This window comes from Aythya fuligula, chromosome 9, assembly GCF_009819795.1.
Source record: "Aythya fuligula isolate bAytFul2 chromosome 9, bAytFul2.pri, whole genome shotgun sequence".
NCBI classification, from domain to species: domain Eukaryota; kingdom Metazoa; phylum Chordata; class Aves; order Anseriformes; family Anatidae; genus Aythya; species Aythya fuligula.
In genome coordinates, this window is record NC_045567.1 from 18,938,808 (window position 1) to 18,965,847 (window position 27,040).

Sequence of the window (27,040 nt, forward strand, 5' to 3'; positions counted from 1 at the left end):
GTTTGCATGTTGTTTTTTGGGGGCAGTATTCATTTCATTCAAATTGTATGTAACAATTTGCTGTTAGCATCAGTGCGATGTAGTGTAAGCTGCTGCAAATCCTGCTCCAAATAGAACATATGCTGCCTCTGAGATAAAGAGATTTCTGTTGAAGAAACGCATTCCAATATAGGAGATTAAATTTAATTATATGGAATTCCAAATTTGTACTGTAGTATTTCAGTCAGTATGATTATTAATAGAACAAATCCTGCTCAGCAAAATTGCCAGACTCAGGCCACTGGTAGAAAGAAATTAAAAGCTTACCATTTTATTTTAGAGTTTTGTTGCTCATTTTGTTCTTTTTTTTCCTCTTTTTCTTCCAGTCAGACACAGAGTTTTGGGATAAAATGCAAGCAGAATGGGAAGAAATGGCTCGCAGGAACTGGATTTCGGAGAACCAGGAAACACCGGGGCAAGTCACCATCTCAACCATTGAGAAGGTAACACAAAGTTTTTAATACAGCACATCCTTCCTGTGAAATTTTTTGAGCCTCAGCTGTTCAAGGGAACCCAAGAAAACTCTTCGAAGATAAGGAAGCTAATTTTACCTCATTTAAAGCTCATCCTCTTTAAAGTGTCTGAGTAGAGTAGATTTGGAAGACTACTGTAGTGAGAACACACTTAGACATGCATGCTGTGTGAACTCAGCCAAATGGATCACAAAGCAAACTGCTGGATTCTGGGCGCTTTGAAGACAGGTGCTTAAGGAAGAGCAGCAAATACTAAGAAAATCTGGGCTGACACTTTCAGAGAATAAGAATGACACGTTCTGTCTCTCTTCTTCACTCCCTCCATATTGCATGCTTTACTTTTGATTATGTTATGTAGCATACACACTTCACACTGCAATGGCAAAGGGATAAAAATGCAAAATCTAAAAAAAAAATAAATCCTAAAATAGATGGTTGAAACACCATTCTATATCTTGAAGGTTAATTGAAGATTTCAGGGTAGTAACTGAACAGAGATCAGGTTACAGTCACCACAGGGAGTCAACCACTTGACGTGTGCTTTTAACCATCAAATTGGATGTCCTGGGCTCATGCGAGGTTCAGTTCTGCTGTTACTGCAGTCAGTGTGAGCTTGGACATTATCTTTGATGGAGAGTCCAACATGAGTATCAGTAAGAATAACTTCAGAGCTAAAATAAATATACAGAGAGCACAATATAAATTCCCAGTGGTGGTTAGGTTTTTTGTTTGTTTTTTTTTTTTTTGTTTTACAATTCTTGTAATTTAAATTTCACAGAGTAGCTCATACTTTTTTCATAGAACAAAGGAAGTTTACATCCATTTGGAAAATTGTGAATCATTTAATTTTACAGTTGATATTCCTTACTGCAATACTTCATCATGGGTCCCTTAACTCTCTTCTCCAGGGATATTATTTTCATACAGAAAACCCCTTCAAAGACTGGCCAGGTGCTTTTGAGGAAGGACTGAAAAAAATGAAAGAAGGTGACCTGCCAGTTACAATCTTGTACCTGGAGGCTGCTATTCTGCAAGAACCAAATGATGCAGAGGTATTCACTCTTGTGCCTTTTATTGACAAAGGAAAAGGGGACACCCTTTAGCATGCAAAGATGGAATGGTTTCATGGCTCAAACCTTTGCTAGTCATGACTGACTGAAACAGATTGAACAATAATGGTTTTGGAATAGCATATGCCTTGAAATAGATAAAGGTGAGCTCTTCATAAAACGAGAATCTAATCTTGAAATTATAGAATTTCCAAGTTGTCATTTAAAAGCATTGGAAGAGACAATATTTCAAACTTTTCATTTTTTTTCCTGATGTTTTCAAACTATTAAACATTGCTATTGAAAAAGCCATTGAGTGATTGAACAAGAATGTTGACAAAAACTTTAAAGTTATATCAATTTCTACAATATTGATTTTTTCAATGGGTATATATTTAAAGTCTGTTTTCTGTGAAACCTGAAAAATATTAACAATAATTACAATTTAAGTATCTAGGTTTCTTTGAATCTCTTGCTACGGTAAAATAAGCAGCAGTATTTCAAAAAGCCCAGACCTTCTGGAATCCTTTAGTCCTATACAACTTAATAGTTATTCTTCACTGTTTTCCATAGAAGTCTAGTTATATTTAAAATATACAGTAACTCACATTTGAGAAAACATCATGTGATTATGTACTGACAGAATACCTTTGCACTGATTGATTATAAAAATTAACAGGCCCAAAGATATTCAAAACCGCATTGATTTGTACTGTTGGTATGTTCACCGTAGAAAAATCTGTAATTAGAACAGATCTATTTTTATTTACTTCCCTGCTGAACAATGATACTAATTGTAACTCTGCTTGTGCTTGGGTATATATAACAAAATAATGCAGTGATGATTATTTTTGCAGGCCTGGCAGTTCCTGGGTATAACACAGGCAGAGAATGAAAATGAGCAGGCAGCCATTGTCGCCCTCCAAAGGTAGATGAAGATAATTGCTAAGTAAGGGGTCTAATGAGTATTAGGTACTGGAGATGTAGGTATACTTAACCTCATACTTGTAACATTAAGCATTTATTTAACTAAGTAAACCATTGACATAGGTACAGAAATCTTCCCAGTAACTTCAGAGTGATTAATATTTCTGTTTAATGAAATAAGTACAACATTTAATCTAGTAATGTAATTAGTTGCTCAGAAGAAAAATTATGTGGCCTGATAAACATGAATTAGGCATAATGCAAATACAGCCTCTTTTTGATACTGTAGCCACTTGGCATATTTTTTTAGTCTGTCCTTTAATGAAGCAGTTTTCTTAATTGGAATGAGCACCCTCCAGCAGCTGAATTCTAACCTGAGAACATTTATGGTTGATAGAGATATAAAGATGATCTTATGCTTGTCTGTAAAACATCAGTTCCAAAATATCAGCATTAGTATTACCTTTCTCTAGTGGGTTTTCATGTCTCCACTTGAAACAAGTACCCTCTCCAAATTCAATGCATTAGCCATGTTAACCATCAAGTCACTTCACCTAAGGATTCTCTAACTCATTTATCTGTAACTTAGTGTATCACCTGATAGTGAAACCAAGGGATTGCCTGATTGATGGCTTTCCCATTCCCACGGATTTAAAACAAGAACATTCAAACAATAGACCAGATTCTGTTTTCATTTCATTATATATATAGCTGTAGAAAGATTACTCAAGTTGACCGGCTCTAGCATTATCAAAGAATTACTGTGAATTCAGCGTCAGTGTCAAGATTCATAGGAGAGAGATTTTTGTCTTCAAAATACTTTTTTATATATCTGAAAATCATATTAAACTGTTTCCTTGAATTTACATGAAGCTTCTTTTTATTTACTAGACAGTTAATATAAAATGAGTCTACCCCATCAGAGTACTCATAACCAAAAGAATGAAAACATAACCTGTATACATATGCTTATGTGCATACATGTGTGTGTATGCATGGACATATGCATGCATATGTGTGTGTATACATATGCATAATGCTCATAATGAAAGTATTATTGGTTAGATCTTATTTGTGTGAGTGATTGATTATTTTTTTACACAGGCTGTTGTGAAAGAATTCAAGAATTGTGTTTCACTAAAAAAAAAAAAAATCAAAACATTTTTATTTTCTGCCCAGGTGCTTGGAACTACAGCCAAACAACCTAAAAGCTCTGATGGCGCTAGCTGTAAGTTATACCAACACTGGCCATCAACAAGAAGCTTATCAAGCTCTAAGAAACTGGATAAAGCAAAATCCAAAATACAAGTATATAGCAAAAAGCAAAAAAGGGTCCCCAGCACTTACCAGGAGAATGTCAAAAACATCAGAAGAAAGGTAAATGCAGCACAAATCCTGATGGCGGAAATGTAATGACCACTACAAATGATGGTGCATTCAAAAAAAAAAAAAAGTCCATTAGTTGGCAGCCCTTCAACATGTTTTCATGAGCCCAATAGATGTCTCTGAATTGTGAAATGCATCATAAAGTCATTAAAGGCTTAAATATCATTTATAGAACCAAAACACTAGGGCTATCTCACTGCGTGTCATTTGGAAGACAGGCCTTATGTTTTACCCTTATCACTTACAAGCCTTGGGTTGACAAGATAATTTAGTATAAGCAAAAGTAAAATATGCAAGTTCTGCTTAATTGCTAAGTGCATTATTCTGCTGTGGCATCATCACCCACTGTTGTCAGTGTGAAGGCTTTATGAAGCCTACAGTGGGTATAGAAGTCTTAAATTATGGCTCTACAGGGGTCTTGGGTAGTTACTCGATCTACACCTCTTAAGAATGATTACTATTTTTACCAGTCTAGAACTCTTTTACTGCTGAGAAACCCATCCTATTTTAATAGCTTTGGTAAGCCTTCACGTTTTCTTACTTGGATTCATAGCAGCACTTTGACTTCATTACATAGATAAACTTTTGTATTTCAGAAATAAGTTTGCTACAGGACCTGGAAGTAAGCCTTTGCCATGATGAAGTTAAAGAAGTTTATTTTCAAATTTTAGGAATATATCACTTCTGATACATCCAATACAAGGATTTTAATTTCTGGCTATGCAATCAATACTGCAATGTTTCCAAAAAAATGTAAGATGCAACTTTATGTTATTTTTTTCTCCCTTGTCTAGCTCATTACTTGAAGAAGTAAAGGATTTATACCTGGAGGCTGCTCATCAGAATGGTGATATGATAGACCCTGACTTGCAGACAGGACTTGGAGTTCTTTTCCACCTGAATGGAGAATTTAACAGAGCAATAGATGCTTTTAGTGCTGCTTTAACTGTTCGTCCAGAGGTACGCTTTTTGGTTTTTTATTTTTAAGAATTTAGTTTTTCAGGCTGTTTTCTTTCTTGCCTCTTGAACAGACCAATATTAATGAGATGTCACTTCAGCCATTAAAATTTTAATACCTGAAATAGAAATGTTAATTACAAGACAGTCCCATTTAGAAACAGATTTATATATGTCCGATTTCTAGCTGTGTGCTGATTAGTTGTACCAGTTATATAAAGTTCCCTAAATCATAAATCAGAACCTCCCATTCTGTGTCAATTAAGAAAAGACACGATACTGTTATTTTCTGCAGTCCTCCCTACTTTGCAATCAAAAATGAGCTATTATTGAGCCCTCTTTTGACACCTACAGTAGAAAACTCATTTTCTCACCAGGACTATACATTATGGAATCGTCTTGGAGCAACCTTGGCAAATGGAGATCGAAGCGAAGAAGCCGTTGAGGCCTACACACGTGCTTTAGAAATACAGCCTGGCTTCATTAGGTCCAGATACAATTTAGGCATAAGCTGCATCAACCTAGGGGCATACAGGTAAGTTAGAAAAATGCATAAACTAAAAAGTCATGGATCATATCTATCAAGTGAAAATTCATTTTCTAGGTAGAGCTATCTCAGAGTATAGTTTATTAATCTCAGCCTTTAAAAAAAAAATAAAAAAAATTACTCAAAGTACTAATGAATGATGCCTTTCTTATATCCACACATCCTACATAACAGAACTACTGACTTTCTATTAAAAATATAAATCTCTCATTCAACAAGCTGCTTAAACAATTTTAAGCTATAAATGCAAGTACTCTAATAGTAATCAGTGGGATTATTCTCACACTTAAACTTAGACCTTAGTAGCTTTTCTAAAAGAAAATATTAAAAGCCTATCTTTAGAAAGGAAACTTCAGTTAAACTGCTTCAAGTTGCTAATCCTGTCAAAACCACTTTTAATACGTCCTTCAGGAGTCAAGGGTGATATCCCAGGTCTACGAAAAAGGGTCCCAACTGTCAGCTTAAGACAGTTAACATAAAGGGGAGCTATACAGCAATGAAGACAACTTCCCCAGATGTACGAATTAACTAATAAATAAATAATAAACTCTGAATTAGTGCAAGCCATGTCTGCTTGTTTAAAGCAAATCAAGCAAGAATAAACAGAGAGATTGATGAACTGCATTGTTTAAAAAAAAAAATAAATAAATCAATCAATTCTAGCATGGCATTTCCTAAAGTTTTAAGCTATTCATTAAGCAAATTATATTGCATGTTTCTTTTTTCTTCTTTCCTACAGAGAGGCTGTCAGCAACTTTCTCACTGCTCTCAGCTTGCAAAGAAAGAGCAGGAATCTACAGCAGGTTCCCCATCCTGCTTTATCAGGCAATATTTGGGCAGCACTTCGAATTGCTCTGTCTATGATGGACCAGCCAGAACTGTTTCAAGCTGCCAATGTGGGTGATCTAGACATTCTGTTAAGAGCATTTAATCTAGAGCCGTAGTAAAAAGCATCCACAAATTGATTAAGTTGTATTAGGAAACAGAGAACTCTTTTATTACTCATCTCAAAATGACAACATCTTCCAAAAGATCACAGCTGTAGATCGGTAGGGGAATTCTCTTGGACATTATTCAAAAAGGAAAAGTTCAAAAGCACAAGATATTGTAAATAGGCTCAAACTCAAAAGATCAAAATGAGCTGCAGCTAATCTGACAGAGCCCTGAACTCAATGAAATAGCCATTTCTGAAGAATCTTCATCCCATGCAAGCTATCTCTCTCTATATGTACACAGCTATACAAAGAAAAATATATTACAAACAAACCTAGGTAATCATTATTGCACATGTAGAATGGCAAGCAATGCATCCAAGAAACCTGCTTAGCAGCTCATCACACTATACTGACATCACTTTGCCCTACAACGTGGATTCCCTGTCCTTTTAGTTTCTTTGAAAAATCTTTTTGAGGTCCATCTTCAACATAGCTCTGAAAATAGATGCATGTAAAATGGATGTATTTTGTTTTGAATATATTTATTAGTTGGCAGTCAAGAAAATCTTTGCTTCTGAAGGTACCTTAATTAATTTGGGCCAAATTCTGCAGGCTCACAGTGTTGTAAACTATGTGCAATATTAAGAAGAACATTGTACATGGAGGTCTGTGAGATTAGGCCATGTATATATTGGAAGGACAAGTGTTTCAAGCAGAAGCAGTAATTTGCACTAGAATTGTTGCTGTTTAAACCAGCTCTCTCTGACCATGGACAGAGTATGTCTGCTTCTAAGGAGCTCGTAGCAGGATCTGCACCTATCTATGTGTACTTATGCACTTTAATCTTTCTTTTTGTAAAATTGTGCTGTGCTTTATTTTAATTACTAACAGCAGGATGTACAGGATAGCCTTGTTGGCATAGAGGACCAAATATCGTTTCCTGAAATGTGATAAGAGGGTTTTCAATATTCTTATGTTTAAAAAATGCAAATACAGTATAAACTGCAATATCTATTAGAAAGATTATTCTATTATGCATCAGGTACTACATGCATGCATGTGCATGCACATACATATTATGTGAATTATGTCATTTCAGAACATAATAAGCCACAGATCTTTATTGAAAATAAAGAAAAGTCTTTATAGGAGTTAATGCCTGCAGACCGTGCTTGAAGGATTTTTTTTCCTGAAAAGAATGGTCTAAATAATGCTTGTAGGATTGGAACTGAGATTTAATCCCGCTGTTATGGCAAACAGTAGCAAAAGTTTCAGTGAACTCTATGACTAAATGACAGAATTTAGCAGACTAAATCCTTAGAAAACATCAGTATTTGTAGCTACTTAAAAATATGTATGCATATCATCTTAATTTTCCGTGATTGGATGAATGAGGTACAGTATTAAAGGAGGAGGCTGCACTGCCACATGATGAATGGGTGGATTTGGGCACAGTGCAAACATTCAGCTTGAGGTAAATGAGTCAATCAAATACAGGAATATCATTTTTATGGGGATAACTCTCAGTTGCCAATATTTTTAATACTTTTTTTAAACAGTGGAAGAATGAAATGGAATTGGGTGGCTACTGTGTAAATTCATGGTCAGGAATGTAACGTGCAGGGTAGCCACTGGAATGTGATGAAGTGGGACAAGCAGCAAGCAGCACATTTCCTATAAACATCAGTGGGGAGAAAAAAAAAAAAAAAAGAAAAGAAAAAAAAGCTCAATCAGCTGTTTAAAAAGCAAAATGGACAAAGTTCCATGTGCATTGAGCAGTTTCACTGGTACAAGCCTAATCTTTCTTGCAGCTATCTGTTATTTTGAGCAACCACTTAAAGTAACATTTCACGTAAAATAGAATAATCACTGCATCTAAACATCAACTATAATTGTTAAATAAAAATAATCAGTTTTTGTTACAAATAGGAGGTTTACTTCTCATTCTCTCCCACAGAACAGAGGTGCTGAAATAGCTACAGGAAATTTTTAATAGTGCTTTATTAATTTGTTGTTTATATCTATTCCTGTTTATCTATCAAGCATATAGCAACTGATTCCTGCAATTTCCTCTAAGGATTGGTTATCAAGGACTGCCTGGGAATGTCATTTTAGCTAAGTGGGTTGCTGTATGCATATCTGCTGACAACAGTTTGCTCTTTTGCTTTGACAGCGATGTGTGATGACAGCCCTTTATTGATAAGGCAGAGCAGAAGGTGCAGTGCAATTGAATCTGGAGAGTGATAAGAGAGAAGGGAGGCAGCTTTGTGAAGAGGCTGTAAAGCAAAGGCATATGTGCTTAGATTTTCCTTGATGCCCTGCCATCACACACGTTCTTGAACATCCTCTGTGTGGTAGGATAATTAGCGCATATCCAGAGGAATGAGCTGTTCAAGAGTTATATTTTTATACCTTTCAAATCAACAAACTTAAATGCTTGACTTCAGAGTCATAATGACAAGGGGTATTTGGTACTGATGACAGTTTGCTAAACCTTTTTTTTTTTTTTTTTTTTATTTCTAGCATGTGTACAAGTAACACAGCAATTCTGTTAGGAAAACCTAATGCAACTCTAGTTCACATGCCCCAACCCACCCCCAAAAAAGTAGGTAACTTGATTTATCCTAGGATGCACTGCTCAAAACTGCATTCCTGTGCCAGTACACGTCCACTCCCATGCGAGGAGGGCTGCCTGCATAAACCTAGCAAAAAAAACACAAGGGTTGAACTCTGCCCCCTGAGGATACTCAAGTCCCCAGTTCACCACAAGCAGTGCAGTCCCTCTGTACAGGACATGGGCTCCAAAATGCCACCCAAAGATTGTGTGCACTCTTGGAGATTACCCCAGCAGTTCTCTGCTGTTTCAGATAGGTGCTCAGCTGGCCGTAGGCTACCACTGACCAACATGTTGTGCAAGGGAGACCAAAGCAGGCTTCCTGGGGGCAGTGGCACATCTTGCACACTGCCAGACACCAGTTCTGTGCTGGCCTGTTCAGGAAAGCGACCGCTGATACATAGCTCACCTTACTTAGTGCTGGGTGCGCTTCAGTGTCCTGGGCTTTATTGTCCTCCTGTAGCCCCCACTGCCAAGCCCTGTCAGCACACAAGACAGCTTTGATCTGACCACCTCATATAGTTTCTTGCATTTTTGGTAGCCAGCATGTGTATTTGCCTGTAACAGCAAGAGGAAATGTAAAGAGCCTGCAGCATATTAACACCTTGAAAAGGAAATGCATCTACTTGTACTTCTAACCAGGCACAAAGCAGGATAAATAAGAAGGCTGCTGAACTGTAGCAGATTGAGCCTGAGAGTGAGAGACAGGAAATCTGGATCCTCTTCTCAGTGCTCCTTCTGAGATCCACCAAGTCCCCAACTTGCCCAGGTGTGCAAGAAAGGAAGGGCAAATAACAGCCACTGCATGTGGTGGCACTGTACGAGAGCAGGGGAATGCTGCTACAGGCTGTGTGCCTGAGGTCACTCATGTAAATTCAGAGAAGGCAACACAGGAGTACAGGGTTGCTCAGCTCTAAGTAAGGAAACAGTTTTACATAAAGACTAGAAATTTCAGCAGCGAAGAGACCCTGAGACATTCCAGGATTACAACTGTAGAGCAACTATGGGGTGGTACCAAATTAGAGTGCTGCAGTGGTTTATCAGCATCTCCCACTCCTGCTTCCCCTTGTTCTTACTCCCCTCTTTCTCCAGAGGTGATTTATCACTGCCAGGTAATTGACTCCCAATTTTTGAGTCTTTCCTCTTTTGCATATTTCATGCAATTAAAAAGCACTTTCCTAACCCATGCTTCTGTCTGCCCTCTCCTCTGCAAAAGTTTATGAATATTTATAACAAGTCTGATCCATCAAGCTGCTAAACACTGAAAGTCTTTGCCTGATCAGCTCAGATACAGCTACCTGATGAGGGCTGGCCTCTGATACCACTGCACATGTTTAACAGTCACTGAAATAAAAATGATTATTTATGGGGTGAAGCTTTACAATGAAAGCAATAGGCTCATTTCTTGCTGATCTCTTTAAACTGTAATGATTAAACCCGTTGTTGCAATAGACTGGTTTTTGCCAGTCTAAAGTGTTGGTTTGATCTTCAGGTAAACACATACATATCTGTATGCAATGGCATTTTATTAAGACCTGATAAATAACAGCACTGTTAAAAATACTGAGGGGAAAGTTCCTGTAACACAAAACCTCATGTGACAATAGTGCATGCAACTACACTAACAAATAACCGTAGCGAAATACTAATACTAAGCATGCAGCATTGCTACCTGAGTATACATTTAGAGAATGCATGCAGAAGACACACGTCGGGTGTTTTAAAGCTATTAATTAGTATCTTCTATGGGATGTTTTAAAAGCACTTTGCATCTTCCAAACTCAAAATCAAGTTCAGGTTATTTGTCACAGTTCAGACAGAACACAGAGCCCTTTTTAAATCCCATCCTTAGAAATCGCTGCGTGTTGTGGATCTCATGTTGGCTTGAAGTCTTTAATGAATGACAGACATCTGCAGTCACTGCTTTTGCAGACAAATTTTGGTACCCTCTTCAGAATCAGAAAGCCAAATATGTGCAGGTTTCCCAGGGAAGTTGTGTGTTTGGATTTTCTCATTTTCTTTACTAGCCTAACCCAGGTAGCACCAAACCAGAGAAAAAGATTCCCAGAGCCATTGAAACAACTACTGTCTTGCTCTACACGTAACACGGCCAGGCTTTTCAAACTTGCCCACTAGCTCTGAAGGCTGCCTGCTATCTGACTATCCTGTTTGAAAGTTGGACAATCACAGACTGGTTTGGGTTGGAAGAGACCTTAAAGACCATCCAGTTCCAGCCCCCTGCTGTGGGCAGGGACATCTCCCACGAGCCCAGGTTGCCCAAAGCCCCATCCAGCCTGGCCTTGGGCACTTCCAGGGATGGGACATCCACAGCTTCTCTGGGCAATGTACATGTAAAACTTCACAGGATCTGAGCACCTGCTGTATGCATGGGTTTCAGCTGCAGACGCTCAATTCAGCAGAAAGCTCAGCACATCAGGCACAAAGAGCTAATGAGCCAATTTGGAAAACTTGGGCCTGTCTGTCAGGTGGAAAGGAGGGCCCTAACAACACCAACAGGTGCTCCACAAACATTCATAGGATCACAGGCCCCCATGACAGGAATAATAACTGCTGACATTTCCGGCAGCCACAGAAGCAAAGACCGAGGCCTAAATCATTGCCTGTTACAGCCAGTGAGAATTGGACTGACACAAATTGGTTGTAGATCTCTCTTGCCTGAACGTGCATCTGCAAAATAAGACATATTAGTTTCTTCACATGAATAACCTGCGCAGTTGACAAACGGAGATTTCTGGTCACCAGTTGTCAGCTTTGCAGCCTGTACAGTGAATTTATGTAATTATGTTTGTAAAATACCAAGTATTCACAGACAGAAGTGATAGACAAAATGCACTGCATGCTGTGAAAAAACTGACGGGTGGATATGCAATAGTGTTATCTACTATTCAAACCTCATCTAAGCTAGAAATCAAATTACTTCATTATGGTTCTATTTTTGGACTGGTGAAATAAATCAGACACAAGAGCGCCATGCATGTAGAGACCACAGATGCTTTGAACAAACCTTGGCAAAATGAAAAATGTCGCAGAACCCACAGAAAGTTTCAGAGCCTCAGCCCACAGAGCAATAGGTACTATGCCTGGGAGAGAGACAGAAGGAACCTAAAGTTTTCTAAAATAAGCTGTAACTTTACAAATGCTTGCACATGTGACAGCAAGCTTGCATGGTCAAGATTTAATGTGCTTTGATCTTTTTTCCCCTTCCACATTTACAGAATGTCATTGACATTGGCTAAAACTTTAATTTAAATAGCCTTTTTAATATCAGTAATTATTGTAAATTCAGAAAAATCAAAACATTTATAAATATATTTTATATATCAGAGTATAACATATCTAGATTCAAATAAAACTATATAGTTTTGAAAGGCATTCTGTGCAGCTTCTTCTATATGCTGTAAACTGTTTGAAAAACCTTTGCTATCTTGCATCAGTTTTTTTGGCTTTATTTTTAAGCCAACATACAGGAAAGAAGGGACTCTAGGGTTGGCAGATACTTTCACCTGGGCTGTCAGAGGAGCCCTGCTGCTGCACAGACTTACATTGCTCACTTAACACCTCTGTCGATGGGTCGGTGGACGTGCAGCGTGCAGCACGTGGAGGTGGGAGCTCAGCCCTACACCTGAATGTTTACATTCCCTTACAAAGGTCCACACCGACCCAGACCGAGCACCTGGGTCTGTAAGTAAATGAGGAGTAAAAAATACCTTTCTTACAACTAACTCGCCTCTGTATACTTAGTGCATTATCAGCTGTGTATTATATTAAACACAGAGCTGTAGTTTACTGATGCTTTACGTTGATGTTTCCTTGCACTGCTCTTTAAAATAATCTATTTCCTCAGAAATGAACTACGTGCATATTGGATGTGTTAAATTTATTAAGCTCATAGATGACTATTTGCAGAGCACCACATTTAATGTAGTATTTTTGTACTGTAATGGAAGCATGCCTTCCTTGGGTTCTTTTCCACATACTGAATTGTATTTATTTACCTGTATTTATAACTGTGCAATTTTTAAATATGTTTTAAAAATAAACTTTGTCTGTGGCTTCAAATATTTCCAAATCTGTTCTCAATTTGATGATGGTTTTGACTTTAATTACCTGAACTGAAAAGAGGGACCTACTTCTCCAAGTGAAATAAAGGATTTTTAATATGAGGTCTTCTTTCCTACTGTTTATGACATAATAGTGTTTCTCTGGTTAAAAGTACAGCCCAGAAGAGGCTTTTTTTCCTTATCAAAAAGATTTTTAATAAACTCATCAAGTTACTCTGAGGTGAGGTTTTGGTTTGTTTGATTAACCTTATATATATATATATTATTTTTTAATTATTATTTTTTTATTTTTTTTTTTAATTTTATTTTACTTCAACACATTGGTCAACTATACTTACGTCTAGAATTTATACTAGCTGAGGACTGGACCATAGGAGGTTGCACATACACTCCAAATGAGGAAAATGGAAAGAAGTATATGAGAATTTTTCCTGAGATCATGCAACTTCACGCTTCAAAATTAAAGCACAACTAACATTACAAAACAATCTTCTAGGAGACAAAAAAAAAGCCAACTATCAGTGATTGGCAGACTTGCAAAGGAAGAGCTTTTTATAGAAGTAAAATAAGCAGAAATCAAGCACTTGCTGTAGAATTTGAATGGAAAAACTTCCAAATCTTGTTCTTCATAATGTCATGAAAGTAATTCTTCAGAAAACATATAATTTCCTTTATTCTGATAGTAGGAAGAGCTTTTCTATATAACTATATCCTGCCTAGTGCAACATAGCATGGTGAATGCATAGACTTCAAAGTAAAAAGTCAGATTCGCAGCCTCATCCTGAGTGTTCTTAAAGGTAGGTTACATCATTAGTCAAAGCAACTTCCCACAAACCACCGTGGGAGTTGGCAGTAATTTTAGTTTTGGCTTTCACACAATTTGCTGACAGAATAGATGTGACAGCCTGGTGCTTTTGCTGTATGTGGGACTGGGGGGGGAGGAGGGGGTACAAAGTTGGGATGGATCTAGAGGCCTGACCCCTTTTATTGCTGCTCAAGCATACTAACAAAGAATAAGCTGGAGTGCTCATTAGTTATGTGCTCTGTAGCAAACACAGACCAGGAGCACAGCAGCAGTCCCGAAGTTAAAGCAAGAGAGAGGCTGAGCAGAAATCCTACACACAGAACTGCTCAAAAAATCAGTGCGAAGGACACTGGCGAAACAGTCTGAAAATATAATCACCTACTGCACACAGCTGTCAGCCATACACTATCTGTCCTCTGTATTTTTATAGCACTCATTTTTCATCACAGCTGTCAGTGCCTCGCTCACCCATGTCGTGCTGGTAGCACACCTGAGGGACAGAGGTGTTATTTTCCATTCTAGTGATGCGAAGCAGAGACCAGGGGTGGTACTCATTTGTCAGTTATCTAATACTGCCTTCCCCAAGCAGTCCGCAAAAGTCAGCGGTCACAACTCTGCACAGAAAATTCTCGCATGAAGTCTGAGCAGGGCCCTAAATTTTGCCCCTTAGCTTGCACAAGGAGCTACGTTCCCTCACCTCTTCCAGTTGCTGTAAGTGGTGCGAATACAATATAGAGTGACTTGTCGTGGTCACAAAGTACATCTGTGATAGAGAAGAACCAAGAAATCATTATTTTGGACTTTGAGGGCTGAACCATCTTTACCTTTCCTGTCATCACTCAACTCTTCACATGGCCCCTACTTCCATGTCAGAAAATGTCACTCAAAACCTGGTAGGTTCACCTCCTGCATCTCCTCCGGCTCATGGTCCCATGATCCTGTGAAAAGATCAAAGGGTTGCCATCCATCAGTCTCCTTTTTCGGCCTATTCTTGCATCTACCAAAGATCCCAGTGGTCACGCTGCTATGTGAATCCCTTATGCATGAAGAAAAACAATCCTTTACAGAACAGCAGGTCAAATTCCTAAATGAATATGAGGACTTACAGACCAAGATAAAGCTATAATTAAACAGCAGGAAACAGAGCGCAATGACAGCACTCTTCCATGTGAACATTGCCAACTCTCATATTCAAAGAACTTCAATTGGCTTAAAAGTTGCAAACAAAAAAATTAGCAATGGAAATCCTATTTTCTATTTTGCCACGTTATACCCATTCTGCACTTGGGTTTTTGTTTGTTTCGGGAAGCAGAGAGGATTTTAAGGTTTTTGTTTTTTGCCATCCAGAGAATTGCCACAAGAGATTAAGTCTGTCACAAATCTCTTTGTTTCCCCATGCAGGTTTTTAGGTAAAACACCAAACATGACCACAGAAAGTAAGAAAAGAGGTAGCATCAGAACATACTCAGTCTACTCCTCTTGAGTTTGGACAGGAAAGAAAGAAAGAAAGAATCCACACAGCCACAAGAAGTGAGAATATTTCTTTTTAATTTAAAACAGTTGCAACAATGTCATTCACAACCTTGCTCATCCCAAATACTCTCCAAAATGTTAACAGTGCTCCAAGCAAACAACTCTGAATGGTGCAAAGTAAACCAGTACAGACACTTCAAGGATACAACAGTAAAACCTCTGAAGAGTGAACAGAAATCAGAAACCGATCTCAGCCATTAAGGTAGACAGGGATAGGAACAGAATGAAAAGTGATGTCCAGTTATGTATTTTGCATAGTCTTTCAATGCATGAAAACAGCAATGGAAATAAAAATGGCTGCTGCCAGGATGAAATACAAAAGGAATGGAGATGCTTCTAAAACAATCTAATAACTCCAGTTGCATCTGCATTCAGAATGTGTGCTACAACTCAGCGGAGGCTGCCTGAGCCAAAAAAACTGATCCTGGTTTCAGTTCCACCAGTGCAAGTCAGAAGTAGTCACTGAGCACAGCAGAATTAGAAGTGATGGGAGTCAAGAACCATCTAGACTTGTTTTTATAAACCATGGTTTTGTCAGGAGTGGACTTCCTGCTCCTCAAGATTCATGATGTTTCTCATGATATCCCATCACAAAACTGAAATGCCTTAAACTGCTCATTTAGAAAAGGTGGAAAATCTCTACTTTGGGAAAGAAGAGAAGAATTCCTGAAAGCCCTGAAGAATTTCAGATATTTTCAAGTGCTAGGTTTTAGCACATCTGTAAACCTTTCCCCTGAACTGCTCCCCACACTTCTGACCCACTCACTCATTTCGGCAGGCAGTATATGAGAGTGCTCAACTGAAAAGAACTTCAGAAGCCGAGGTGCTACCTCTCACCTGCTGCAGCCAGATAATGCCCTTCCCCTTTTATTTATTGTTTCCAGTTTGTCACCTTTTTAAGTGTGTCTCGTGTCAGCTGAAACCAGTACCAGTCCCACAGCTCTTCCTGTTTTAGGATGCACCAGACAAATGGTTTGCACAAATCCAAGCTCTACCCTTAATCCTAAGAGACCAGCCACGTTTCCAGTTTAATAATGAACATAACAGCTCTGTTGGCTTCCACTTACCCAGAGTCTCTAAGTAAAAAGGTAACAGTCATCAGATCTTGTTAGTTTATAAATAGCCCTTTAAGATTATGAGGCAAGAGGGAAGCTGATGTGTTGAACTCCATTGGGATATAAATAGGTATTCAAAAAAAAAACATAAATAAAAGACATCTTTTTTTTTTCCCCACTACCAGAATGATAAAGCACAAATATAGATATATGAATGTTTTGTTCTTTCACTTTAAATTGAAGATGTGACATTTGCTGATCCCATTTTCAAACTTGGCATTTTCTGGTGAGATACACAAATACTCAAAAACCTTGAGGAAGGAAAAAAATTACTGGCAGATTTTATTTTGTCCAGAACTGGTGGCTCAATAATTACAAAGCAGCTGAATCTCACAGGAGCCACTTAATGCGCTATAGCACCATGCTTTTGTGTCAATAAGAGCGCTTAATGGAGGAAGCTTTCCCAGCAATTAGGCACCATTTACAGAATTATTGCACTAGGATTTTTCTCCTCTCTTAAGATCAGAAGCTGAAAAAATACACTTTTTTTTTTTTTTTTGGCTCTGCATGTTGTTGGTTTTTTTCCTCCAAATGCTGGAAAAAATAAAATGCCCTGCTCATAACCAGATTTTTAATTTGGGTTCTCTTTTGTAGCTGCTTGAATTTTTCTATTAAACTCGCAGGTACTGCAGAGATTAAAGCTCCCTGTCTCTCATATTCTACAAGGTTTTTTCTTTGTGTTTTTTTTTTTTTCTTTGTTTTGACCTTTCCAATTTACTTTGAAGGCTCAGTAAGATTACATGAGGCAACTCCTTCAACCATCTCTAAGCAGTGGCTAATACATTTTGAACTTTTAGTAGTTTTTGGAATCACAAAAAGTATCACATTCACCATTGTATTTTTTTCCCTAGAATTAATGTTTTCAATGACAATTTAAAAACCCATATATATATAATCTTGCCTGTGCTGCAAACTGAAATAACACCAAAAAAAAAATAAAACAAAAACAAAAAAGGGACAGGAAAGGCCAGCCCCTACCTACCCACCCTTCATTCCTGCCAGAGATATAAAACCCCTTTTGTGAAGGTGTCTGTAAAAGAGCAGATTATTGGTGTGATCGCAAGTTACAAGAAATCTGAAACATCATGAGAAAGTATTGCCTTTTTTTTTTTTTTTGGGGGGGGGGGGGGGGGGGGGGGGGGGGGAGGGATCATTAAATAAATATAACAGAATTTTACTAAGCAATTTTCCCCATTCGCAGATGGAATTAAATACTTAAGCAGCCTTTGGCAGAAAGAAGAATGGCACTGCAAATACTTTGTCAGGGAGTTGATTTCAGCTGGAGTGTGAGTGAGCTAGATGCAAATTTCCAGAAAGGAATATAATGGGACAATAACTCCTTCTTTACCTCCTTCATCAGAGAAAAAAAAATAAATAAATAAAATAAAATAAAATAATAGGCTTTTCCTGAGAGCACACTATTTAATTTTATAATCAGAAAAAAATTCCTTCTTTTAGCCACTTGTAATCCTGAATCTGTTTGAAGAACTTTCAAAACAAACATTCAAGAGAGGATGAAGAAACCTACCTCTGTGAAAATAAAATCCACTATTTCTCTTTGGCAGAAAATGTACAGGGCACTGACATCTCCGTTAGTTTCTCAGTTTTATGCATCAAAAATGCAAAACGAAACACTACAAGACTGGTGTAACTGTAGCTGGCTTTTCTCACTGTAATGACAATAATCTCAAATAAGACATTTTGCTCTGAAGAACACTCACACACACCCTCCCTCCAACTTTACACGTGATATTTCCGTAAGTGGTCTGCACTCTGGCTGAAAACAGTGACTCCCAGTTACCACAGGTGCAAATATTTCTTCATGGTCTTCAATGGATGCATGGACTGAACACGCAGGAGTTGAGCTGAACTGGTCTGGTTTTGTCCAATTTTGAAAATCCTGTTTTCTCCATATACTAGCTGCAAACTCCACCAGTAATCTGCATGGTCTTAAGGTATCCTTTAAGGTGTATAAATTTAAAACAAGGTACTATACATCACCTGATAGAAATTTTTCCCTCTAATGCTTAAGAAGGCATCAAATAACTGTTTTTATATAAACTATAAATATCCCATGTTTTCCTTTGCTTTTTGGTAGTCCAAGGGTTAGGGGTCTTTTGTTGGCTTTGATTTTTTTTTTCTTGGATGCTTTTTTTGGCAGGTTAAAAAGGCTTATGGCTTCTTAAGGCCAGGTAATAGATTTGAGGCCTAACTTGGTATCCTGTGGTAAAAATAAATGTAGCCCTGGTCTTTCGGAGGTCGTTCTGAGGCACAGACTCTAAGGTCATTGTAGATCACCCATCTGAAATGAAAACAAGACTGATTACATTCTGTCTGTATAAAAGTCATCACTTTTCAAGGACTAATCAAATCCAAAGTTCAAAGAACTTAAAATCTAAATGTAGGCATTGCAACAGAAAAAAATGACCTGAGAAACAGCTAAAGCACCTTTACTGGCAATATCAAGAACCGAAAAGGAAGAGGGATGTGTAGAGGAGTATGCAGTTAGAGTTTAAATGAAGGAAAATTATGGATTTCTGATTAAAAAAAAAAAAAAAAAAAAAAGCATATCAAAATCACAGCCAAGATCAGTCCGCAGTACTATCAGTACTAGTGTTAGAACTAGCCTGTAGTCTGATGGGTTTCTATTAATGGGAAGGGAGAGGAAGTTGGGGGAAGCTCAGATAAACAGTCAGGTACAAAAGTGATGCCCCCAAATGAACAAAGATTTGAAATAACAAGGACAGAACACTCACTGATTCATTTCAACCTAGATCTCAGCCGTATCAGAGTTGACTAATCACATCTATAATCTATAACAATCAGAAACTTCATCTCTTTGGTGGGAAATATATACACGGTTATAACGTGTGTTTTGCATGCCATGAATACACATCCTGCTCTGAACAGATGCATGTTTCAAAGAAAACATTTGTACACCCGTGTGTCTCCCTCCACTCATCATCAACTCACCTTCCTTCTTTCTTGAGATGACAAACATAGTGGCCACTCATTGTGGATGTTCCCATGTGGCTGATGAACCCAAACAGCTCATATCCTGTTTAACAAATACAAAGGGGAGCATATATCTTATTGCTAGCATTGCAATATGAATCCAGGGGAAACTTTTCTTTCTAATCCTAGAGAAGCACCTGGGCACTCCTAACTCAGACTCTGCATCCCCAAGCACAGTATCTGTTAAGACTGCAGCATATGCTCAGTTTAACTAGTACTCAAATTCACTGTCAAACATCAAAACAATCCAAGCAAAACCCACATACATCTGTGCATGTACAGCAGGGCTGTGATCACAGCCCTGGAAAGAGAAAACAGCAGATTCATTCCCAGTTCACAGAGAGCACCACAGAAAGTGCTAGATATGGAGTTCATTCCGCACACAGATTAGCTATGTGTTTGAGCGTGATCACAGATCCCCTATAAGTCAAACAAAAAAACCACGTAAGTTCTAAATTTCATCAGCTCATAAAAGGGAGGACAGGAAAGAAACTTCTTCCTTTAATACAAAGGACAATTTTTGTACTTTGAGCCTCTGGAGAACACATCATTGGTTCTTGCTCCCCACCCATTCATGCCATTCACCCAGATTACCACCAAAAGTAAAAGGGTACCTTCTTTCAGGATATTGCATAAGGACAGAGGCCTGGATTTTGGTGGAGAGGGCTTTCTGGAGCCATTTTACAGTATCATGTTGGTTATCAGGATTTCAGGCACTCAGTAAATGGTCTCAGTCTATAAAGGCTAAGTACCACAAAAAATAATTATTCCAAATCTTTATTTTCTTTTTTGTTGTTGTTGTTTTTTAATCTAATGATTATCAATCTTTCCCACATCTCCACAAGACTTAAGATTGGATTTTATCATGTTAGAAACAAAGAAATTAATGTTCTTATACAATAATGGCAACCACAGAACCAAAATCAAATTGGATGTTAATATTTTTTTCTAAGACCATTACAGTCAAAACCAGAGGGACAACCTTAGAACATAAAACAGTTATTAGAATTGGTCACAAATGACCCTTCAATATGATCGCATTACATTGGAACCACTGAGCTATTGTACTCTAGTGCTTTTACACTTAAGTTGCTGTGTGGGGTTTTTTTTGCCTACTTCACAACTTTGACTGCTGTACATTTGCTCCATCTTGTGGTTTATTTAGCAGTCATATGACTGAGAATCTCAAAGAAAAAAACATAGCCCAAAAGAAAACATCAAAGCAGTACAAACAGGATGCTAATTATACCAGCCACATTAGAATAAGAAATTTGGTTGAGGGGATTTTATCAACCCACCCACCCAACCTCACCCCACACCATAGAAGGACAGAAACTCAGGTGGTCTGCAACAGCAGTGTTATCTTTGGGATACTCAGCCTCTGAAGATTTCGACATTCTAGCTTTTCTTTGTCCTTCTATCTTACAGCAACAACAAAAAAGTAAAACTAGGCCAGGAGAGACTTTTATGCCGTGGCAACAAAAAGCTGGGACTCAGGTTATTCAGTGAGTCCAGAGAAAGTTTACTGAGCAAACACAGACCACAGAAATTAGCCCCACAGCATCTGGCTCAGCCCCAGAAGCAGGATTAAAAGTAAGTTGTCTGAAAGAAGTACTTGGGTAGGTGTGATGCAACAACACAATCGCCAACTCTAAGCTGAAGAACTTACTTCCAGGCCCATCTTTGATCCTGGGTCCCTCTGATCCTGTCTCTGCAAGGATATTCGCGTTAGCATGGTTCTCCAGATCCATCACGTCCAAAGCAGGCTCACTCTCTTCCTCAAGTTCAGGGCGGCTGAAGATCCATTCCAGCGCACGCTCCAAATTATTGTTCTGTGAGTCAATCAAACAAAAAAGCAGCCCTTAATACATTCTCTAGAATCATGCTACCACTCAGATACCAGCCTTTGAAACAAATATGGATCATATGCAAAAGCCCTGAAAGCTTCTAAGATACATACTCTTCCTCCATGGAAAACAGTATTCAACAAGCACTCTGCAGAAGCTTAATAGATGGAAAAGAAATCTTTCCACAAATATTTCCCATGGTCCCAGATTTCCCATCATGAAGACACACAGTCTTTCGGCATTCTGATTGTTTCTCAACAGATGTTTCACTACATTTTAACATTACATGTATGTAATGCACACTGCCCACCTTCTCCACTTTAACCTAACCAAGGCAGGCATCCCACACTTTGCCAGAATAGTTCTACACGCATTACCCACTAACTCAATTTTTATATGTATTTTTCAGAGCTACCTGAACACGCACACATACAGGGCACATAATATCAGATGAAATCCACATGCTACCACTAACTCAAGGAACTCACTGTTGCCTTCAGCGCTTGAATTGCTAGGTTCCTTTGGAAACCCATGGAAATGATAATGGCAACCATCTCTTCAGGAGGCTGGTTATCCAGCCCAACAGCCCCTAACCCAGCCGCTCCACTGGAAGTGGCTCCTCCAAACGCAGGTACAACCAGTGGCTCAGCAAAGTCTGGAACAATAAAACATTCATCAATTCATCCTTTTGCCCCACTGAACTGGAAAGTCAACAACACACACAAACAAACAGGACCTCAAAGCAGCCTGGAAATCAATGTGCAGTTTATTTCACTTGCCCGGTTGGGACTTAAATGTGTGGAAAGCCTTAAAAAACAACAAGTTGCAACAACTTGGTACATCACAGAAGTGAAACAACTGAAGGAAAGTAGCAAAGGTTGATGTAGAAGCAGTGATGACACCAGAACAGTAGACAATCCGGCTGATGTGCATATAGTTGTAAAATTAACTGATTCCATAGCTGAAATATCCTGGTTAAGCTCAAGTAAAACTCATTCTCCATTTACACAAGCAACACAAGAGTCCACAATGAAATGGGAACTCAACCAAATCAGGAGCTCCCTGGCAAGGGAGTGCTCAGCTATACTCAGTACCAAATCATGGGCTCAAACTTTGTATGGTTGAAACACAGAAAGTGGAGAATATCTAGCTGCCAATTAGGTGTCCATCAGTAGATAGCACAACTTATAAATATGTTGTGAATGCACTAATCTGAGCTAGAGAAGGCTGATATGGCAAAAAAGCATCCACAAAACAGAGCTCTCTGAACTTACGCTTGATCACAAGTCAGCTTTCCCCTCTGCAGCACAGACCTAGCCAAAGGCTGGAAAACAGAGAGCTAGCCCACACCACCAGTGAGGACAAGAGACAGTACTCTTGGTGTAGCTTAGGTTTGTTGTCTTCTAGACAGAGGATGCCATATGATGGTCAAGACCTGCATATCCTAGGAGCAGCTTAGGAAAATGCACTCACACCTCCAGGTTTCCTGAGGTGAGGAAGGGGGATGTTGTTTCTCTGTCACACGTTATGACATTTCAACTGCCATGATAGACAACCAGGAGGTGAGTTTAGTTTGCACCTTCCAGTCACTAACCTGGTTCTTCCATATGTGCAATGATCCAGTTGAAAGCCACTTCAGCACCCAGGTTGCCTGTATAGTACACAGCTTTCCGACATGCTTCCAAAGGAAAACCCATCTCTGCCAGTTGCATAACTGAAGACTCATCAATATCTAGAGCTGCAAGAAAGGACCTTCTAGAATATACAAGTCTAATTTAATCTGTTGTACAGTCATTCTTAATGTTATTTGTGGTGATACATATTACTATACATACTGCTAGGATTTGTTTTAGTACTAGTATTTAGGTTAGCAATAAAGCCATACTCATTAGAAAGCAGCCTTGTACAAAGCATTATAGTATTTATTATGATTTATTATGGACTTGGAATCATTTGTCTCACTAACCTACATAGGTCATTAACCTTGACAATTTCCTACAGAATTTCATTTATAAAAGAACTCACCGCTGAATTTTAAGGGGTGAAGTTAGGTACTGAGCTTAGCTAGGGAAGGCCATCTAGAGCCATCACAGCTCTCTGAGGAAGGATCTTGCAGGCAAGAGGAACAGTGGCTGCTGGATCTAGCAGTCTCCAGCTGAGCTTCATCTCTGAATTACACAGCCTGACAGCTTCAGCTGAGGTAAGAGTCCAGAGGGAGCCAGGATCAAGCAGCTGTAACCCCCAGAACTGCAAGATCCTGCCGATGAGTGGCATCTTGCAGATGAGCCCTTGGCTCCTGCTCTGGTCTGTTCTGCATTGAACACCTGCAGAAATTCAGCGAGTCTTTCTTCCCAGGAGAGGTGGTACCCACCTCTCTTTAGGTCTCATACCATACCACTCGGACACATTGTCTCTTCTGGGGCTTTTAGCTTAGAGCAGAACTTCTGCTACTGCCTCTGCTGATGCATGGAAAAATCGATTTGTTCTGACAGCACTGCTGATACTATAAAGCACTACAAGGACCTTCTTGGTATTCTCTCTCTCATTAATAAGTTATTATTAGAAGTAGCACAGATAACATTCTGCTTGGAGATAACTGCAGGTAAAAATAAGTTTCCAACACAGTAAATATTAAAGACACCTCACAGATATTCATATTGCACTTCCACCTCCTTCATTCTACAAACCAGACCTGAAATAAGTCTCTGCTAAGATCATAACAACTTCAGTCTGGAAGTACAGCAGATTCATCAATGAAAGTAGCAACCAAGTCTTCTCTTTAGCAAGCAATTATATAAAACATAAAGGAACTTTCAAGCCTAGAGAGGTGCTGTTCAGCATTCAACATAGACAACTGTTAAGTTAAGGCTCTGTCCATAGAATCTGCATAGCATCCTACATATATCCAAACACATGTAATGTTTAAACCTAAAATATCTCCTAGTTCATATAATTAAATGCATGGGTATAAAATAGTAGTGTCTATTTTCTAATAAATGGCTGCATGCGTGAAGCAAAAATATTGTAAAAACATTGCATCCGAGTTAACATCTCCTGGTCTGTTCACAATTGTATTTTATTACACACAGGTACATCAGATTTTATATTCAAGGTTACTGCAGATAGAGTAGCAGCTCATATTCTGGCTACACTTATGCTAGTACAGACTCTTTTATGCAGAAGAGTCCTGCACGCATGCAAGCAAATGATGAACAAATACAGATGTCAGCTGCTACTTAAAGGAAGCATGCAGCCAGAGCTCCATGCATCAGTATGTGTACAAAGAAACCATTAACTGGGCAAAAGCATGGCAATTTAAGCAGATGAAATACCAGTCTCAGAAAAATGAGATACATACACTCCATGAAATGGTTCATCGTACGATCTGAAAAACAAGGGGAAAAAAGGAGGGAAAGCCACATATGAAGGCTAAGTAGATTCATATTGTTCCATATAACAAAAAATCCATGTGTTTTTTTTTAAAGTCACAGAAACATTGGACCTCATACAGGCAGAGCATGATCATCTTTATATCCCTGATGTTTTGCCTTGAATTAACAACCTCCCTAGCAACTCAGAATGAGATGCCACTAGTATCATAAACCAGCAGGAATTATATCTGATGGCTAAACTTAAATAAGAACCTGTTCTGTTATAAGGTTCCATCACCCAAACGCGCTAAAAACAGGTCAGTCCACTAAAAAGGGCTAAAAAGAATAGGTCATGGTAAGAAACTGCAGATAAGAGTCAAAATTCAAACCTTTAGGGAGCTGAATTTTGACATAGCCTTTGGTCTGGCACACAACCTCAGGTACTAGTTGTCTTTCATGGGGAGGATCAAGAGAACAGATGTCAGTACCTTTCGGATCATCAGGAATGATAATGGGAGGAGCAATGTCTGGAAGTTCCTCTTCTCCTGGTTGGAGACCCGTGGCCCGAAGGTGATTGATATCCAGGAAATCTGGCATGTCTACAGAAACATCTACAAAAACAGAGAAATGGGTTAAGCATATGAAACCACCAAGGACTCTGGTACACAGCTGACAAACAGCTAGGATAATTTCACATGGGTTAGTTTAATTTGTCATAAAAGAAAAGAAGATTCAATTAGGATCTTCACAGTATAAAATTCAGAATGAAGTAATGTCCTCATACAGGAAAGCATGTATACCTTACAGATTATATTAGATAGAATGAGAAAAGGGAAGTATAAAAGGCACATACCAAGCTTTTTGGGTATCCAGTCAAGGCCAAAGGTGAACTTCTTTATCTGCACAACTAAGTACTCAGGAAATGAAGCAAAACGTGAAGTCCTGGGAAGCACAAGAAATTCAATTCAGTGAAGCAGGGCAACAACATCAAAAGCAGCACAGATTTTAGTACCTCATGCACACTGAGATAAGTAATTCTAGTAATTCTGAGTGAAATGAATAGTGATGAATTTTATAAAATATAAGTGAGAACCTAAATTTCACAGAAAAGTAAGTTTTCAAGTACAGTGAAGTATAGTAGCTTTCTATACATTTATATCCCAAATGTCAGCTGAAAACCTTGCAGATATTCAGCTTGTATGAAAAATACAGCAAACAACTAAAAGTAATATATTAAATTTGCTTAGTCAAGCAATTCTGAAATTGAATGTCAGAAAATAACTTTTCAATGATGTATTGGCTAGAACTTTAGGGCAAATGTTTAAAGCATAGTTTGGACAAAATGGGCTAACAATGGAATGTGCAGTTTTTCATTCTAACAGTAGCATAGACAATGAGGTATCAATCCACCTATAAAGCATTTCATTAAGATAAAGATGTTATTTTTGAATTTTTCATATAAAAATACTATTTAGAAATGCATTATATTCTTATTAAACTACTACGATATTTAACAAAAATAGAGATGACTCGAGGTGAAACAGATATCTGATTTTTGTCAGCTTAATGAAGAGAAAAAAGTTAATCTTGAACACAATGAAACATTATATGTATTGCTGTTCTCCTTCTCCGCGTTCCCATTTTCCTTGTATTTAGTATCCTGAACCTTTCCCCTTATCTTCCATTTACACATGCCATCCTTTCCTCTAGTTCAACTTATTCTGGGTAAAATACAATTAACCCATCCTCAATGAGGCCTTCTTTCCATATTACAGATAGTTGCTTTCTAAATTATTGTTAGCTCTACCCTGCAGTTTTAGTAACTTTATTATCTGCAGCAGAAAATTTTGAATTTTAAACATATTCTTCTTTATCTTTCAATGCTTTTAAATATCCAAGGAATGAGGAAGTGCTAAATCATGGTCAAAGTAAAGAGAGAGAGAGAAACCTCCACAATTTTCTGCTACGATTTTCTCCATACCACGTGCACTTGCCTCACAGCTTTCAATACGAGTGAAGCTGTACACAAAAAGAGGGATGAGGCATTGATATGTTAAGTGATCTAAAAATAGAAGGTATCACAGCAAATCAGTTGCAGAGCTCATTTTTCAACCACTCCTTGCTGCTGACATATAGAAATGGAACCTGATAAGAAACTAAGTCTTGTTAACAAGGAATTCTCCCCCTGCAAATTTCAGTCCTCTGCCTCCCATTCTATTTCATCTCAATGCTTTCTAAGCCCAAGAAGCTTTTATTCTTTTATCTACCTAAGTATAGGCACACAAGGTAGTTTTCTTTTTTTTTTTTTTTTTTTTTTCCCTAAGTCCACCTTGTACCATGACCCC

The 27,040-nt window shown here is 38.3% G+C and overlaps 2 protein-coding genes across 8 annotated transcripts in view; one reads left to right on the forward strand and one right to left on the reverse strand.

The window, feature by feature from the left end:
• PEX5L (peroxisomal biogenesis factor 5 like) overlaps nucleotides 1–6,339 on the forward strand; it is a 100,557-nt gene extending 94,218 nt beyond the window's left edge. For all 7 annotated transcript variants that reach the window (XM_032192959.1, XM_032192961.1, XM_032192965.1 and 4 more), the window contains 7 exons: nucleotides 366–482; nucleotides 1,421–1,564; nucleotides 2,419–2,489; nucleotides 3,668–3,865; nucleotides 4,669–4,834; nucleotides 5,209–5,366; nucleotides 6,118–6,339. In XM_032192959.1, the coding sequence (XP_032048850.1) occupies nucleotides 366–482; nucleotides 1,421–1,564; nucleotides 2,419–2,489; nucleotides 3,668–3,865; nucleotides 4,669–4,834; nucleotides 5,209–5,366; nucleotides 6,118–6,322 (1,059 nt within the window). In that variant the 3' untranslated portion in view covers nucleotides 6,323–6,339. The remainder of the gene's footprint in view (nucleotides 1–365; nucleotides 483–1,420; nucleotides 1,565–2,418; nucleotides 2,490–3,667; nucleotides 3,866–4,668; nucleotides 4,835–5,208; nucleotides 5,367–6,117) is intronic.
• Nucleotides 6,340–17,588: 11,249 nt separating this feature from the next.
• Nucleotides 17,589–27,040, reverse strand: part of USP13 (ubiquitin specific peptidase 13) — a 45,656-nt gene continuing 36,204 nt past the window's right edge. Inside the window, exons 14-21 of the mRNA XM_032193452.1 lie at nucleotides 25,549–25,637; nucleotides 25,184–25,306; nucleotides 24,683–24,709; nucleotides 22,919–23,062; nucleotides 21,813–21,979; nucleotides 21,147–21,309; nucleotides 19,436–19,520; nucleotides 17,589–18,764 (exon numbers count right to left, since the gene is read on the reverse strand). Of these exons, the coding sequence (XP_032049343.1) occupies nucleotides 18,671–18,764; nucleotides 19,436–19,520; nucleotides 21,147–21,309; nucleotides 21,813–21,979; nucleotides 22,919–23,062; nucleotides 24,683–24,709; nucleotides 25,184–25,306; nucleotides 25,549–25,637 (892 nt within the window). The 3' untranslated portion in view covers nucleotides 17,589–18,670. The remainder of the gene's footprint in view (nucleotides 18,765–19,435; nucleotides 19,521–21,146; nucleotides 21,310–21,812; nucleotides 21,980–22,918; nucleotides 23,063–24,682; nucleotides 24,710–25,183; nucleotides 25,307–25,548; nucleotides 25,638–27,040) is intronic.